This window comes from Micromys minutus, assembly GCF_963924665.1.
Source record: "Micromys minutus genome assembly, chromosome: 23".
NCBI classification, from domain to species: Eukaryota; Metazoa; Chordata; class Mammalia; order Rodentia; family Muridae; genus Micromys; species Micromys minutus.
Genome location: NC_137958.1, coordinates 11,160,259 through 11,178,212, shown reverse-complemented (window position 1 = coordinate 11,178,212; position 17,954 = coordinate 11,160,259). Strand labels below are relative to the sequence as shown.

Sequence of the window (17,954 nt, the reverse complement as noted above, 5' to 3'; positions counted from 1 at the left end):
ACCAGTTCTCATTAAACTTTAGTAAACTGGTGATATGAAAGGGCATTTTGTGAGTTGCAGCATTCAGCCCTGATTGATCTTTTGGAATACCTTAATTTTCCTCCAGAGAAAGTTTCACTCTCATCTTACTAGTTTTACTCCTTTTTAATATAACTCAATTTCTGGTGGGGAGTATAAGGATTAAAAATAGTGGCAGTTCACACTTTGGTAAACTGAGGCAGGAGGATGACTAACTTTGAGACCAGGCTGGGTTACACCTACATGCAGAGCTATCTAGAATGTGTTTGTACACCTCCTATTACTGTGACAAAACCTGACAAAAGCAACCTCAGGAAGTACGCGTTGATTCTGGCTCACGGATGAAGGGTATAGTCCACATCACAGCTTGGAAGGGATTTCAATTGGAGCATGAAACAGCTGCTCACACTGCAATTGCAGTCTAGCAACAGCAATGGATGCTCAACTCGAATTTGCCATTTTATTCAGTGCGTGCACACTCCTTTGAGGGTGCAGCCCACATTCAGGGTACAGCATCTTTCCAGCTCAACCTTTCTGGAAGCATCTTCATAGACATGCTCAGAGGTGCGTATCTATGGGGATTATTATAAGTAACACCTCAAAGTCCAGATATACGTGTCTATGGTGATTCTAAAAGTAGTCAAGTTGACAACACTAACCATCACAAGTGTTAGGCTTACTAATTAGAATTTTGCTTTTGATCTCTCCATCTTCTGGAATAACCAAAATTAAAATGGTATTCAAAGTACACTTTGAGTCTGAGGAGTCCCGAGAGTGTCTTAGTTTGTCCTCATTATCCAATTTTAATTTCCAAGAGCGTTTTCATTTCAGGTTTTACGTAGTGTACTTGTTTTATACTGATACAGGGTCTTTATGATAACTGTAAAATTAATACATGAATGTGTTAAGGTGTGTGGTTTTGATCCTAGCACTTGGGAAGCAGAAAGAATTTCTGTGGGTTCGAGACCAGCCAGGGCTATATAGTAAGACTGTATCTCAAAAAACAAACAAACAAAAACCCCCAAAAACAAAACAGTATATCGAATATTTTCAGAAAGCCCTTATCTTGGGGAAAAGCAGGCTGCTGCTGTGTCGTTTTTTACCTTTTTTCATTCTTCCTGATAAAATTTCAAAAGGCAACATTTACGTGAAATTGTAAGACAGTATCAACTAAGGAACTAATAGATGCTTTTCGGCTGCATTGAGTCCTGTTTCCTGGTTATAGCTGGCTTTCTGTAAGTCTTCCCTCTTGATAACCGGCCAGGCTATTTTCTTTTCTTTTTTTCGAGCCTGTTTTTACCTTTTTTTGTTTTCTAAGTGAACGTAAAGAACGATTAAATGAATCTCGCAATCTACAGCCAACTGGAAGGCTGCCGGTTGTCTGCTATTTCTGGTACTCTCTGGACTAGGGCCGGGTTCCGGGATCCAACGCCCGCGTTCCTTTTCAACACCCCGCTTTCTCAGGACCTCTCTGCTCTTCTCAAACGCCATTGGCTAAAGCCCGCGCCTCTGCGGTGGCACAGGCCGGTCACAGAACCTCTGGGCGCGGGGCGATGACGTCACACTGCCCGGGCCTCGGTCGCTGGAGCCTGGGCCCTCGCCGCTGACGGCGGGTACGAACGAGCTGGGACGGCGCTACGATGACCGTTTGCCAGTTTTTCCTTCAAGGCCGGTGCCGCTTCGGAGACCGCTGCTGGAACGAGCATCCTGGCGCCCGAGGTGCGGCCGGAGCCCGGCAGCCGCCGCCACAGCAGCAGCCGCCCTCTGGTAATGGTCCCGGTGCCCTGAGCCAGGGTCACGTGATGCAGACGCACACCTTGACCCCGACCCCTGCCCTGGCTTGCGTTGGCCCAGTAGATGGGCGACGTGGTCAGAGGTGGACGGGTGTTTGGGCCTGGGTGCTACTGCCAAACACTGTGTTTTTAAATAACAAGTAACTATCAAAACCTCCTTTATTGGTGAATGGCAGTGGTTGGGAGAATTCGCACGGGTCCATTCAGACCTTTACCCAACTCTCTCCCCTTCCTTGTCCTTGATCACAAGCTCTTAAAATTTGGGCTTCAGTTGGTAGCTTCGGACACTGGGCCAAGAACCTTACAGGTTTTGTGGAAAGGGTACTCAGGGGCCAGACATTAAACCAGCACAGCACAAGGTTTTAAAAGTCAGATAAATCCGTTTGATTCTCTTAATTTTGGAACCTAATTTTTTATTTGTGTTTCTTGGTTTGTTTTTGGTTTTTAGGTTTTTAGAGATGGGGTTTCTCAGTAACAGCCCAGGCTGTCCTTGAACTCACAGAGATCTACTTGCCTCTGCCTCCTGAGTGCTGAATTAAAATCATGTGCCACCATTGCCCAGTTCTTGTCGAATTGGAACCTAGTTCTTGACGATTTATCAGTGGGTGTGTCTCTTTCCCCTTTCTTTAAGGCTCCTCCAGCTACTGGTTGCATGGTGGTTTCATGTTTCAACTCTTTTCGGGAGGAGACAGATTGTATCATTTACAATCAGTAGTGATGAACTCCAAGTTAGGACTCTGGTTCCAGTGGATACTGGTGTACTCCCAGGGACTGCTGAGAGTAATGTTTGTCGTTTGGCCTCTGGAAACCTACTTTAAACGTACTAATTTGCAAGTAAATGTTAGGTAGCTACCTAATTAGGTAAAAAAATATAAATAAAACTTCAGGATGAAAAGAAAGAAAAAGAATGCTTTGGAATTTTAAAGCCAAAATTAGGCCACTTAGTGCAGCATAAAGGAAGTTTTATTTCTATGCTGTGTAATCCCCCAACAGAGGGTTTGGAACTTCAAAACAAAATGCTACTAATTCCTGCTTCAGAGATGCTGTTTGGCTGTCTTCTTTCTCTTTGGATTTATTGAGTAGTTTAGACTATGGTTATACCTATCAGTGTTTCTAGTATGTGTTAGATAACATATTTTCTAAATCCTAAGATAAATTATCATAGGGTCAACTAGGAAGCGATAAGATTAAAAACAATGTCAAAACCAGAAACAAGTCCAATTGGCTAACTTTTTTCTATATTTATGAGTTGTTAGAAATCTACACTAGGCTGGAGAGATGGCTCAGCAGTTAAAGAGCACTGACTGTTCTTCCAGAGGACCTGAGTTCAATTCTCAGCAACCACATGGTGGTTCACAATCATTTGTTACGAAATCTGATGCCCTCTTCTAGTGTTGTCTGAAGACAGCAGCAGTGTACTCACTTACATGAAATGAATGAAATCTTTAGAAAAACGAAGAAATCTACACTGTACTTAATCCACCTATTAGTAAGCTTTGTACTCTCCATATGAAGGATAGGTGTGTGGACATTGGTCCACGGAGTAAAGACTGAGGCAATCACTTTGTAAATACCTATTTAAGGACAGAAAGTAAAATGTAACCCCAGTTTATTCGTTGTTCTCTTTCACTCATCGTCTCTCATTCTTTGTCTCTCTATGGCCCTGTGCAGAAGCGCACACATACATCCAGTGCTAGGTCAAACAGGCCTTGAGCATGCCAGGCTCACCCCAGAGCTCTTAGAGATGTTTAGAATATTAATTCCCCCATGGTCAATTTAATAGGCTTGACACTGAACTCAGCAATATATCTTTATATTTCTAGGATCTCGTTTTGTTGTGGCTTTTTGTCTGTTTGTGTTTTGGGGTTTTTATTTGCTTTTGAGATGGGGTCTTACTATGTAGCCCTGGCTGATCTGGAACGTAGAGATCTGCCTGTCTCTCCCTCCACAGGGATGTGATTAAATTTGTACACCAACATGTCTGGCCTTGATCTCATTTTTTTAATGTAAATAGAACATGTAATTTGTTATAACATATAACAAACTGTAAATCAGAAAGGGATTGCCATTTAAAACATAGAAAATAGCACTTTATTGGCCTTTGTATAATTTCAAGACATAATAAGGTAAAATGTAATAGAGATTTTCAGGATTTGAAAAAGTTACCAATTTTCTGGTTGTTTTCTTATTTTAGGGAATAACCGTCGAGGGTGGAATGCCAGCAGCCAGAGGTACTCCAGTGTCATTCAGCCGTCCAGCTTCTCCAAGGCCACACCATGGGGTGGCAGCAGAGATCAGGACAAACCACCATTCGGCTCTTTTGATTCTGGCGCTTCCACCAGCAGAGGTTTCTCGTCATCTCAAAACCCGTTTGCTTCACCTCTCTCTGATGAGCAAAAAGATGAAAAGAAACTCCTGTGAGTTAAAGTGTTGTAGAAAATCACCACCTAATTCCTTGGTTTTTCCAGAAGCACTTACAGGGTTTTCTTTTTTAAAAAGAATGGTTTTGAAAATCAGAATAAGCAAACAAGAAAAAGAAGTCGCCCATGGTCTTGTGGCTTAGCCAGCCTGTTCACACTGTGAGCATCTCAGGCCACGTCACTTAACAGTGTGTGTTCTTAGGACTGCCTGCCCTGGTCCACTTCCTACTAACATTTCAAAGGTTAGTCACGCTTAAACGGTCAGTGTGCTCTGCACTCGTGACAGTATTGGATAACTCAGAACAACCGCTATCCTCAAGGTTACTGATAATATCACACGTTTTTCTTTGTAAAACCTTTATTTCAGTTACCCTATTTGAAGTTCCATAAAGAGTGGGTTTTTTGGTTTGTTTGGGGCATTTTTTTTTGAGGAGGCAGGTGGGCTTTGTTTTATTTTAAGGCAGGGTCTCCCTATGTAGCCCAGGCTGGCTTGTGACTCAGGTCTCACTGCCTCTGCCTCCAGAGTGCTGGGACTAAAGGTGTGTGTCGCTTTACCAGCTGTGTGTTTCTGAAATGCTGAGGACTGAACCTAAATCTTCAACTGTATTGGGCAAGCATCAATTGGTGTGTGTGTGTGTGTGTGTGTGTGTGTGTGTGTGTAACAAGGCAAAGTTCTATTGTGATTCTAAGTGGAATAACATACTCTTTGTGATACCTATCACTTTACTAGTTAATGGTCACATTTGATATGAAAGAAACATTAATTTAGAGCCAAATGTATCTATAACTTGTTCAGATTAGCTGTTAAATGCACAGACCTGAAGGCTGGAGAGGTGGCTTAGCAGTTAAAACGCTGGCTATTCTTCCAGGGAACCTGGGTTCAATTCCCAGCACCTACACAGCAGCTCACAACCATTTGTAACTCTGGTTCCAAGGGGTTCAACACCCTTGCACAGATGTACATCCAGATAAAACACCAAGGCACATAAAACTAAAAATAAATTATTTAAAAATATATGTCTTAAGTACATGGACCTGTTGCCTGTATCACAGAGTAGAAATTTTAAGTAAACTATATCTGAAGTCCTTTAACCCACTCTTAAATTTTAATGATTCTCTATAACTAATAGTAGTACTTTTTATTGTTTCCAGTTAAAAATACTGTGCATTGTATTTAGTTATTTAAAAAATATATTTTCAATAATTCTTTAGTATATCGATTAGTTTTTCTCTGAATTAGAAAGATAACACTATTAATTATTTTATATTATTTGTAACTATAAAATACAAGGTGTTTGTTGTTTTGGAAACAAGTTATTGATGTGCAGCCCAGATTGACCTTAAACTCATTCTGTTACCCTGCCTGGCCTCAAAATTCTCAGCCACCTAGGTGCTGCTGTTACGGCTGTGGACCACTGTGCTCAGGCTGTAACTCAGCCCTGTAAACCTCTGAGGTAGAAAAGTCTTCAGAAAATAAGATGGTGGTGGTGCACGCCTTTAATCCTGGCACTCAGGAAGCAGAGGCAGGTGGATCTCTTGAGTTTGAGGCCAGACTGCTCTACAGAGTGAGTTCCAAGACAGCCATGGCCACAGAAAGAAACCCCATCTCAAATAATAATAATAATAATAATAATTTTTTAAAAAGAAAGAAAATGAAAAATATGTAAATTTATGTATTTATTAGAATTTAAAGTTTCAGTCATTCAACTTCATAAGTAACATTTTGACAAGCAAGTAAAAATATTCATTTTTCTCATTTTTATTTCTTTCCTTTCTTTTCCAGGGAAGGAATTGTTAAGGATATAGAGGTTTGGGAGTCGTCAGGGCAGTGGATGTTTTCTGTTTACTCACCAGTGAGAAAGAAACCCAACATTTCAGGTAACTGGGAAACATGGCTGAATTGTTGGTTGGTTGGTTTTTGGTGAGGATCAAACCCAGACCTGCATACATGCTAAGCAAAAGCCCTGCCACTAAGCTATGGACACAGCCTAGTACTTGTGCTTTTAAAATATAAAATTTCTACTATCTAGAACTAGGCGATGCTAAATAAATTTATTCCAAACTTAGGCTTAGCTAGTATTTTTTAAAGTATCCAAGTATTCTAGCTAAACTTCATGATTCAGAGACTGAGAACCAATAATATAATTCTTTTAAGTTGTATTATTTCCAGGAAAGAATAGAAAAATCAGGCCTACCACATTTCTAATTCAGTCAACCTAAGGAGAGGCTCTGCTTTATTGTCCCCTTTGTAAAACCTCAGGCCACCCTTGTTAGTTACCTCATTCACAGTAGGGTCCCACGCAGCCCACCATTACAGTCCTCGCTTATGTTGCCTTCCCCTCCCCAAAATACTGCCTCTTCATAAAGCCTGTTGAGACTCTCAAGAAGCCACAGGGAGAGCATTTCTTTAGAGGATTCCTTTCTTTCCATGTTTTTTTTCCCATATCCCTATGGCTACCAAGTTTTTCCAAGCCTCTCATGGAGAGCCCAAGTCTCTCCTGTTGAGACAACAGGCATAGCCAAGCAGAGCCCTGAAGTCAGGGTCAGAATTCCAGGAGCGTCGCTGGGCCTCACCCCTCGACTCCGGCTCACCACCGTCACTCTCTTAGTCAGGTAAAAATGGCTTTGATTTGTCCTGCTCCCTGATCTGCATTTAAGTAAACTCTGAGTGGTTGGGGTTATTCCCAGAACCTTGTGTTCGGAAGGAAAGAAAACAAGAAACCATGAAAACAGATCATTTAAGATAGTGGTAATTTCTGTAAGCAGATACTAAACTTAGTAAGCCCTAGATTGGTGTAAATGTTAGTAATTAAGTACTGCTAAATATTAAATCTTAATTCATAAGTGGACCTAAAGCCTATAATGTCTTACATCTTTGGCTCTCAAAATATGAAATATAAAGAGCTTTGCATAGGTTAACATGTAAAATAGAGGACATTTAGTTAAATTTAAATTTTAGATAAGGAAATATTTTCAATATATGTATCCTGTATAATATCTGGGACATACTTAAATTTGTTTTATATTTGAAATTTTAATTTACATAGACATCTGGTTTTTGTTTCTTAGGTTTTGCTTTTGTTGTTGTCATGAGTTAAATCTAGCAGCCTATCCCCGAGATATTGCTAGGAACTGGATACATTCATAAAAGTTTTCTTAGTAACACTAAGACACTAATGGCCACTTCGAGTGTTGAAATGTGTAGTATGATATGAAAGTGTTGTTGAGTAAAACTGGTGGACTTAACATAACAGAGGTAGAGTCACAGCTGCTGGGAGACTGTAATAGTCATGGAAAGAAGAATTGGAGTGTCATTCTAACCTGAGGAAGTAAAGTTATCCCTGTTCTTAATGAAATAAAAATCACTGATTTTTAAAATGTCTTAGCCATTGAATATTCATTTAAAAAATCTTAAAGTGGGAAGTATATATACCCTGTGCTTCTGCCTTATATTCATGTATGGCCCTAACTCTGAGGGAGTTTTGTCACAGACACATTGTACTGGAACAGCTGTGGTTATTCACACTTGGCTTTGGCAGATATTTTCTGAATAGTGAGATAAACCTGTCACCTCAAGAAGCAAGAGTGGCGGAAAATGACAGGGTTACTTCCAATAATAAAACTAAAATTTCCTAGAAAAAGTTAGAATCACAGAAAACTTTTCTGTCACATGAGGACAATAGTTTCTGTCTTTAAAAATCTCTTCTAATAAGACTAGTGACTGCATTACTATGTGACAACTTAGTTTGTGGTTTTGCTTGTGCGTTCTAGAGGGCCCTGTGTCATGTATGGAAGTTCTGTAGGCATGTTAACTAGTGTTCAAGACCAAAGTGTCTTGTTACAGAATCATGCTGGCTGAAACCCATTCTAAGTCCAAAGTAAACGAACAATTGTAATATAACTACACAAAAAGTTTAATGGCTTTTCCATCTGCTTTATAACTGGCCTTTAAAAACTCGCCTTGTCTGGGCACAATGGCACAGACCTTTAATCCTAGCACCCAGAAGGCAGAGGTGGGCTGATCTCTGTAGTTAAAGACCAGCCTGGTCTACAGAGTGAGACCCTGCCTTGAAAAATGAGCGAAATAAAAACCTTCCACTCTACTTTTCTAGTATTGATGCATTGTCAAAGAAAAAATGCCACATTTATCTCAGAAGCCGTTGAGACTTGTCTTCCCAGTGACATGGCTTTGGTGTAGTTTGTATACAACAGGCACATTATAGAGGGTGAATGCAAAAGCACACAGAGAAGCGCACACAGGAACTAGTAGCCAGAGCTGTTGCAGAGCAGGTGAGGTCAGTGTCCAGCACTCATGTTGCTGTCTCACTGCTGCAGCTAGTGCCAGCGGGGCCAGCGCTGCATTCTGACCTCTACAGACATCTGCACTTAGCGTGCCAGTACTCCAGATCAGACACACGGACATATACTTAAAGATGATATTTTCCAAAAAAAAAAAACTAACCTAGCTGTGAAGCCAAATGTTAATGAGCTCTATGCACATAGGGGTGCTGTCCACCTCACTAATCTGTCTTTTGTTTTGGAAAATGTATGTGAATACATTTTCATTATAAAGACCTAACTTTTCTGTGTGGTGTTGGAGTACAACTTTAATTCCAGCACTTAGGAGGTAAAGGTAGGTGGCTATCTGTGAGTTCCAGGAAAGCCTGGACTACAGACCTAGTTCTAGGAAAGCCTGGGCTACACATGGAAACCCTGTCTCAAAACAAAAAACCAAAATAAATAAATAAATAAATAAGAGCAAACTTTGTAGCTAGAATATTTTTTTTTTGTGCCATGTCCTAGTTTGCTTTTCTGCTGCTTGGATAAACACCATGACCCAGAAGCAACTTGGGGAAGAAAGGCTTTATTTGGCTTACAGGCTAACGGCCCATCATTGAGGGAAGCCCCTATAGGAACCAAAGGCAAGAAGAAGAGCTTGAAGCAGAACGGAGAAGCACTGCACACTGGCTTGCTTCCCTAGGCGTGTTCAGCTAGCTTTCTCACACAGCCCAGTCCAACTGCCTAGGGATGGTTTTAACCACGGTGAGCTGGGTCCTCAGCCCTCATGCATCAATTAGTAATTAAGAGAATATCCCACAGACATGCTCACAGGCCAGTCTAACAGGTGGTTCCTCAACTGAGGTTCTTCCCAAGAGTGTCATTGACAACCAGGATTAGTCATTACATGCCATCTATTTAGAACCTCTGAAATAGCTACTCAAATAATTCTGTATTGTAGTTTCTGTATTCTGTGATTCAGATAAAAAACTAGTTGGTTACAGCTTGAAAGAAAAGAGATTGAGAACAGAGTTTTTGACGAATAGTTGTTACATTTGCATGAAACCCTGTCAAGAGCTAAGCCTTGAATGAAGAGAAGGTACCCGTTATTAGAAGCTTGGGGAAGGCATTCCTAGCAATATGATAGCTAGTGCGGAGGTCTTGGAATGAGAGCAGTGAGCTCAAATGACAGAAGAAAAAAAAAAAAAACAAATGACACAGCATAAAGCCCAAGCAGCAGCCAAAGTGTCTGACACCGGGTCTAGTTACATTGCATGTGCAGCTATTGAAGAGCTTCAGCAGAAGGTAATCTGATGCAGCAGGAAGGAGAGAGAAGGAGCATTTGGGAGTGGGGACAAGACAGGAGGCAGAGAGACGAGTTAGGCAGTGATTGCTGACGACCAAGGTGGAGCTGTTGGCAGGGGGCACAGACTTGGTCAAAGTTAAGTTCTGTTTTGAACCACAGGGAGCAAATATTTTAGATACAGAAAAACAAACAAACCCAGTATGAATTGCACATGCTTTCTGCACTGGAGTAAACTAAATGGTACACAGGTTCCAAGGACATCTGTGTTGAAAATAAGAACATTGCCTTTCTTAGTGTCCTCAGTGCTAAAAGTACAGCCATTGGTATAGACTTGGTGGTATAGATAAGCTGAAACAGTTTTGGTATTTCCTTTAAAATATATGCATTTTAAGGATACAGCTGCTCTTGGAGAGGACCTGTAATCAATTTTAGCTTCTCCATGGCAGCTCAGACTGACTAACTCCAGTTCCAGGGGATCGACCTGACACTAGGCACACATGTAGTGCACATGCATTCATGCAGACATAGCATCCATGCACCACATTATTTATGAATGTATATGTTCATATCCATTTAAAGTGGTCATGTAGTTCTGTTCTGCATGCTTGCTTTTTTTTCATCGGGGTCCCAGACCCCATGCCTGCCAGGCAAACATTCTACCACAGAGCTGCATTCCTAAGCCCCAGAGTTCTGCATTTAATTCATCAATGAAAGTACTAGACTAAGCATCCTTTTTCATAATACAACTGTCTGAAGTTAAATCCTAGAAATGTAGGTCAGAGTCTGAGCATTTAGCACTTGTGCTTGTTTATGGACAGTTTGCCCAGGAAATTCCTTAGTGTGTGCAGAACAGTCCCCACACCTGAGTGACAGTGAGCTCCTGTTCTCAGTGTCCTCCAGTCTGTGAGGAGAGCACTGAGTTGAATTTTTAAGTTTTCTTTTATTTACTCACTTTTGAAATTGTAGTGAGCTTGAACTTCCTGTCTTTGACTGTACTGACTTAGGAACAGTGCTTCTGTATTAAAAATGTTACTTATGCAGTTGTGGTTTCCCTGGCTTCTCGTTTGCCTTTTCAATTTGTTTATTACAGATGTGACGGCATTGGTTTGAATGTGTTTGTAGTCCACTCTTGTGTTTCACTCTTTATCTTTACAGAATTCTTCATTCAAGGATGAAATAATTGTATTTTCTTCCAATTTAATAATTTAAACGTTAGTGTGTAGGCTTTGATTTTTTTTTCCTGTGACCTTCAAATTTTTCTGATAATTGGCATTATTACATTTTGTCTCAAACTCTAGCTTTACTACCAGAATCAACAGTACTTACTGTTTAAATTCCAACTGATTCCTCACTTCAGGTTTCACAGACATTTCACCAGAAGAGTTGAGGCTTGAATACCATAACTTCTTAACCAGCAATAACTTACAGAGCTATGTAAGTTTGTTTTCTGTTCCTCTACCTCAGTAGCAATTGACTGCCAACAAACTGCTTTCTGTGTTTGTACTGGCTTGCTTGTGTTTTGGCATGTTTGGTGAGAGTGGTGGTTTGAATATGCTTGACACATAGGGTGTGGCACTGTTAGGTGTGGCCTTGTTGAAGGAAAAGTGTGTCATTGAGGGGCTGGGCTTTGAAAGTCTCCTATTATCAGGCTCCACCTAGTATGGAAAAGAGCTTCTTCCTAGCTTCCTGCAGAAGGGAGTCCTCTCCTGGGTGCCTTTAGACCAAGATGTAGAACTCATAGCTCCTCTTCCAGCACCATGTCTGCCTGTCTGCTGCCATGCTTCTTGGAATGATGATAGCCCCAATTAAATGTTTGCCTATAGAGTTGTCTTGGTCATGGCATCTCTTCATAGCAATGGAGATTCTAACTAAAGCAGGAGTCGGTACCAGGACTAGGGTATTGCTGTAATAGGCCCAACCATGTTTTTCTTTGGAGGAATGTGGATTTGGGTACTTTGATTTGGAAAGCCGTGGAATGCTTTAAGTGGGGGCTTAATGAGCCACCTAGTAGGAATGTGGAAAACATTAATGCTAAGTGTGGTTTCAACTCAGGAGATTGTTGTTCTAATGTTTTGGTGAAGAATGTTGCTGCTTTTTCCCTTGTCCCAAGAGTCTGCTTGAGGCTAAGGTAAAGAGATTTATATTAATTGCATTGACAAAGGAAGTTTTTAAAAAGCCCAGCATAGACTTGGTCCTCTGGTTTAATGTCAAGAGTGTTTTGATCAAGTGTAGCTAGCTTAGGAAAAATAGAAAATGTATGGTTCAAAGAATAAAGGGTCACCAGGAAGTGGGATGAAGCTAAAGCCTGTGTTCAAGGAGAGTAGTGGAATTGAGGGAGTAGTGACCTTGAGGCTAAGCTTATGCATTTCATAATATATCATGTTAGGTATTACTATGACCTGGTTATTGTTTTCATTTGGACATAAGGAGATACCATTATGTGTCAAATTGGTAAGGGATGGGTCATGATGGCTATTCTTGGTTTTCAAGTTGATTAAAATCAATAATGAAAAGCTTAGGTCCAGACATGGTGGTGCATGCCTTTAATTCAGGAAACGGAGGCAGACAGATCTCTGAATTCAGGGCCAGCTTGGTACAGAGCAAATTCCAGGTAAAGAAAAGTTGAAGGCCAGGGATGGTGGTACTCACCTTTAATCCCAGCATTAAGGAGATGGAGCCATGCAGATCTCTGAGTTCTAGGTCAATCTACAGAAGTTTCAGGACAGCCAACACTAGGCACTGAAGGAGTTGAAAACAAAAGGCTGATAATAATGTAGTAGAACAAGGGGGCATAATAGAGCCCCAGCAAGCAGCAGAATTTGGTCATGTGGCTCTGGCTCTAAAATAAAGAGTAGAAGGGACTACTGGGACAATTGATGCTTGGTCAGCTGGAGGTAAGAAATTAGCAGTGCTTAAGAAGAGACCAGCACCACTGAGGTGAAATCTGGAAAGCGTTTTCCAAGATCACAAAGAAACTGTGTTCTAGACGTAGCCAAGGTTGTACCTTGTGCTGCAGCTAGACTTGCTAGTATGTAAGAGTCACCCTTGTGGTACTGGTTTTGGAGGCATGAAGGGGTCATAAAGAGCACTGTGAGGCTCGGCACTGTGAGAGGCCATGGAAAGCCATTGGTGAAGGTACAGCCTCAGTGTCAGTTGAAGGCCCAGGCCTGAAGAGGTCACGCAAAGGATTTGAGGTTTGGCATCATGAAGAGAGCCTATGAGAGGCTATTGGTTGGTGATACGCTTCCTTCAACAAGGCCACGCCTCCTAACAGTACCACTCCCTCTGGGCCAAACATATTCAAACCACCACAGTGAGAACTGTTAATTTTTTGTAGGTCAGTGCAATGCCTTTCTAAAATTGTTTTGTTGTCTAAATTAATAATGATGTACTATGGTGATAAGGGATATTGTTTTTATTATTATAAGTTACCCATCAACCAGTCCTACAACTCAGACCATCTGTCATCTGAAAGACATTACTGCTTCCGTTGGTGCTGATCTACAATGAAGACCAGGAAAGTAGAGTCATATAAACAGCAGTTCTACCCAACAGATTAACACTCACAGATCAGACTCCAGAAGAAACCAGTCTGACTGAGAGGGTGTAGGCTGGGTGCCTGAAGGAAATAATTTGTGTTGTCTACAGTCAGCACTGTGTGCTCCAGCTACACAGATTTCCCTCCTGTTTGAATAATACAGCTCTGCACTTCTCAGTGATCAGCCTCGAGATACAGGAAGTGAGAACAGAGAGAGGCAGCTAGAGCTGGGGTATCTCTGGCAAAGAGGAGCAGGGCTTAAACAGTCGATCCTGAGTTACTTTTTTGTTTTCTCTCTCCAGCTGAACTCTGTTCAACAGCTAGTAAGTCAGTGGAGGAATAGGATAAATGAACTGAAAAATCTAAATATGTCAACCAAAGGAACTCTGGTGAGTACTGGAGGTTTTTCTTCAAAGAAGTGTCCTATCTATTCTGTTTTGTTTTGTGCTGGTTTTTAGGACCAGGTGAGTAGACCAGGATGTCCTGCAACTTGTTGTGTAGCCTAGGTTGCTCTTGAACTCACAGCCGTCTGTCTCAGCCTCCTCCATGCTGGATTATAGACATGCTCTGCCATGCCTAGCTTTTTATTGCTTTTTGTGTGTTTCTTGAGACACGGTCTCGTCTGAAATGGCCTTGACCAGCCTGGAACTCAGAGACCCCTGTGCCCACCTTGAGTGCCAGGATGAAATGAGTGCTTTTATTTTTTCATTTTTCATTATTCTATGCGTATGAGAAGTATGCTTGCATGTATGTCTGTACATGAGTATGTCCCTGCTGTAGTAGAGGTCAGAGGAGGGTGTCCAGTCCCCTGGAATCTGAGTTACAGTTAAGAACTGCCATGGGCTGCGGGGGATCAAAATCAGGTCCTCTTGAAGAACAGTCAGTGTTCTTAACCCGTGAACCATCTTTCTAGCCCCTCTACTGCTTTTTCGTAGAGGATGTTTCGTTTTGAATTTGAAGGGCAAAGCAAAGGCTCTGTAAAAGATTATGGCTCTCTTCCTCACCCTGTGCCCACACAGCCACCCCCACCTCACCCTGTGCTCACACCCCCACCTCACCCTGTGCCCACACACCTACCTCACCCTGTGCCCACACACCTACCTCACCCTGTGCCCACACAGCCACCCCCACCTCACCCTGTGCTCACACCCCCACCTCACCCTGTGCTCCCACACCCTCACCACATGGTTACTCATCCTATCACCGAGTGCTCATGCACCAAGTGCTCATCTATAGCTGAAGAACTTATTCCTGTTTCTCAGAAAAGTAGGGACAGTTGTGCTTCTTAAAACCAATTTTTTGTTAGACATGGTAGACTCCTTCAGTTCCAGCACTGGGGAGACAGACAAACAGATCTGAGTTTGGAATGACCTGATCTACATACTGGAATCCAAGACAGCCTGGGATGCTTAGACATTGTTTCTAAATAAGTAAATAAATTTTAAGACTTTTAACATAAGGTTTTAACTAGGGTGGGACTAGTTGGAAAATATTACAAACTCAGGTACTCTTAAGGGTAGTAGAAATTTGTTTGTGGTGGTTATAAGTGTGTTAGGAGTCACTGAAATATGTCAAAACAAATCATCTCTGCTCAACCTAAGAATGATAACCCTTTCACGGGCCACATATCTATATAACAGATATTTATGTTACAATTCACAACAATAGCAAAATTACACTTTTGAAATAACAACTAAAATAATTTTATGTTGGGGGGGTGTCACTGCAACATGAGGAAATTGTATTAAAGGGTCACAGCATTAGGAAGGTTAAAAACTAGCTCTATGTGAACTAGATAAAATTGTCTAAGATACGCCCAAGGAAAGAACGCTCAGCCTGAAGGGTTTCAAGCTGGTTGCAGTGGGAGGCGACTGTAGTCCCAGCACTTAGGTAGTGGCAGCCTAGTCTATGTAGCAAGTTCCTGTACAGCCAAGGGTACATAGTGTCTCGCAGAGAGGAAAGAAAGAAAAAGAAAAGGAAGAGAAGAAAGAAAGAATAATGTCTTGGAGGGAAGGAGCTGGTGAAAGGTTCCTTGAAAGGGCGTCAGTCAGCAGAGTAGGACAGTCTGACGGGTTTGAGTCGTAAGCTTTTTATAAACTGTGACTACACTTGAATTGATGCATTTGAGTAGGTAGACGGGCATACTCTGACAGTCTCTTCACCTGTATCTGGAGTGACTAACAAATGTACGTTTAACTTTATAATCACTGATGTGTCTGTTATTTTAGAATGCAATTTCACTTATTTTTGAAGCTTTTATATATGGATGCAATGTATCTTGATAAAAAAATGCTTTTCTGATGTTTTTAACAAGTTGAATTCTAACAACTTCAATTTAACAAATTGAATTTAATAAGTGGAAAATCAAAGTTGTTCCCCAGCCAGAGATAACCATTGTTCATTTCTAGTGAGTTTTATATAGATGTTCCTATTCGTTGGTTTTATACTTTAAGAAGTATTATATCCTTTCCTTTTCATGATCACATTATGGACATTTTGTATGTTAAAAGTGCATATTTAAATAATACATTTAAATTTTTTATTGTATAGCAACAGTCTATGATAATCATTCATGAAGTATTGTGTTTGTTTGGTTTTTTAAGCTCTCTGATGTAAAGGATGGGGTCAGCCAAGCAGCACCTGCGTTTGGATTTGGAAGTACGCAAGCAGGGACGTTTGGGTCACCAGGTAAGAGACAAGAGTGTGGATCAGAAAAGTGGGATTCTGTAGATTTCAACTTTAGAAAGCCCGAGACACCATTTTAAATAATTCTCACAAACTCCTCCATTATGGAGCCTGAAAGAACTTAGCTCCATGGTGCTTTGGAAAGGCAGGCTGGTGGAGGGGGAGGGGAGGGTGCTGTGGCTCAGCTTCCAGTCCTTCTGTCTCTGAGACAGTATTACTGCCCTGGCCTGGAACTCACTGTGTGAACCAGGACTTTTGATCCTTCTGCCTCTGCCATGCAGTGGGATTACAGTTGGGAACCACCATGCCCAGCTCCAGAAGAACCTCTTAGGAATGTCTCTCATCCTCAGGAAACTAGGCATGATGAAAGACATGTAATTCTAGCCTTCAAAGGCTGAAGTAAAGAATCAAAAGTCCAGGGCAAGCTTGGCCTTCACAGCAAGGCTCTCAGGAAATGACTGGCACACACCACTGTGGCACCGTACCTTTGAGACCTTTGTCAGCACCAGCACATAAGGCCGCAGTGCACACCCCACTCTGACTGCTCATGGGCGCAGTGAGTCATGGTAGCAGTCATGACAGGGCAGTGGGGCCTGGAGGGCTGGTTTGAACTTTGTTTCAGGTGTCCCCTAAACCCTTCAATATTTACACATGGCTGAAATAAGAGAAAGGAGTGGCGTGGCTACATTTTCTGACTGTGCTCTATGTTTGTGGTTTTCCAGTGAACAACAGCAGCAGCAATACTGTTCAGAACTTCAGTTTTAAAACAAGCCCTGGACTTGCCGCTGCTCCTTCTGGAAGCACATCAGTGTTTGGAAGTCACCCAGCCTTTGGGGCTGGGCCCTCTGCTGGCTCTGCCATCTCTTCCTCCACTCCAGCCTTCGGACTTGGGAAACCTGAAGCTACATCTGCTTCGTCATTTTCATTCAAGAGCCCCGAAACTTCCAGCTTTGGATCACCTGGGTTTTCAGGATTTCCAGCTCCCACGGCAGTGAGTCCCTTTGGCCCTGCGGCAGCCCCTGCCTTTGGAAGTGGCAGTTCTGTGGCTGGTTTTGGCAGTCCTAGCCCACATTCTCAGTCTGTATTTGCCAAACCTTCCACTGACGTGTTTGGAGGTGGTAGCGTACCTACCTCTGTCCCAGCCTCCAGTGCCACGGATAACACACTGTTCACACCCAGGGATCAGCTGACGAAGGAAGAACTGGAACAGTTTCAATCCCAGAAATTTACCCTGGGAAAAATTCCACTGAAGCCACCACCGGCCGAGCTTCTGACTGTATAAAGATCAGGTTTAAATACAGAAAGAATGTTTTTACCCAGGCATGCCGTTCATGCCTGCGGTCTGGGAAGCTGAGCAGCCAGAGCACCATAAATCCAGGCCAGTGTGGACAGCACAGAGTGAATAGGAGAGCAGCAGCTCTGTGTGGGACCCTCCAAGAGAAAGATCTTTTAAAGTAATGTTCTTACGGTGCTGGGAATCACACTGGGGCCTCACCTAAGCAAGGCGAGTTATACCTGACCCATACTCCATCTCTAACTGGCTTCTGAGATTATCTTGAATGAATTTATATATATATGGAACATAAGTTTTCAGTAATTTATGGGATTTTAAAGTTTTAACTTTTATAAACATCTAGCTAAATAAAAAACAGCCAAAAAAGTCAATAAGCAAGGAAAATCTTTTGTTCTGTAATTGTGAGTAGAACTAAAAAGTACAGTGTAGTGGATAAAGTAATTTTCACATTCTATTCCAATTCACTGTCCACAGCTTTAAATAGGGATGTGAACAGTGGCTGCTGGAGATCAAACCCAGGCAGTGTCTTGTGTATTATAGGCAATTCTTTGTCACTGAACTGCATCCCCCAACTCTGCATGTGTGTCTGTGCACCACGTGTATGCCTGGTGACTATGGAGGT

General features: G+C 41.9%; 1 protein-coding gene across 2 annotated transcripts; it reads left to right on the top strand.

The window, feature by feature from the left end:
• Positions 1–1,619: 1,619 nt before the first annotated feature.
• On the top strand, positions 1,620–17,596 carry NUP42 (nucleoporin 42). Of its 2 annotated transcripts, XM_080936166.1 has the most exons (7): positions 1,620–1,785; positions 4,006–4,228; positions 6,015–6,109; positions 11,173–11,249; positions 13,656–13,742; positions 15,957–16,041; positions 16,761–17,596. In XM_080936166.1, exons 1-7 carry the CDS (start codon positions 1,659–1,661, stop codon positions 17,318–17,320), a joined length of 1,254 nt encoding a protein of 417 aa, XP_080792292.1. In that variant the 5' UTR covers positions 1,620–1,658; the 3' UTR covers positions 17,321–17,596. The 2 variants fall into 2 exon arrangements, with proteins under 2 accessions (XP_080792292.1, XP_080792293.1); XM_080936167.1 differs by lacking the exons at positions 1,620–1,785; positions 4,006–4,228; positions 11,173–11,249 and having other exon boundaries at positions 6,068–6,109.
• Positions 17,597–17,954: the final 358 nt, after the last annotated feature.

Excerpts from the sequence above, each read along its gene's own strand:
- NUP42 (XM_080936166.1), top strand. The coding sequence starts at position 1,659 with ATGACCGTTTGCCAGTTTTTCCTTCAAGGCCGGTGCCGCTTCGGAGAC. Across the intron at positions 4,229-6,014 it reads AAAGATGAAAAGAAACTCCT|GGAAGGAATTGTTAAGGATA; the intron begins GTGAGTTAAAGT and ends TTTCTTTTCCAG. Across the intron at positions 6,110-11,172 it reads AAAGAAACCCAACATTTCAG|GTTTCACAGACATTTCACCA; the intron begins GTAACTGGGAAA and ends TCCTCACTTCAG.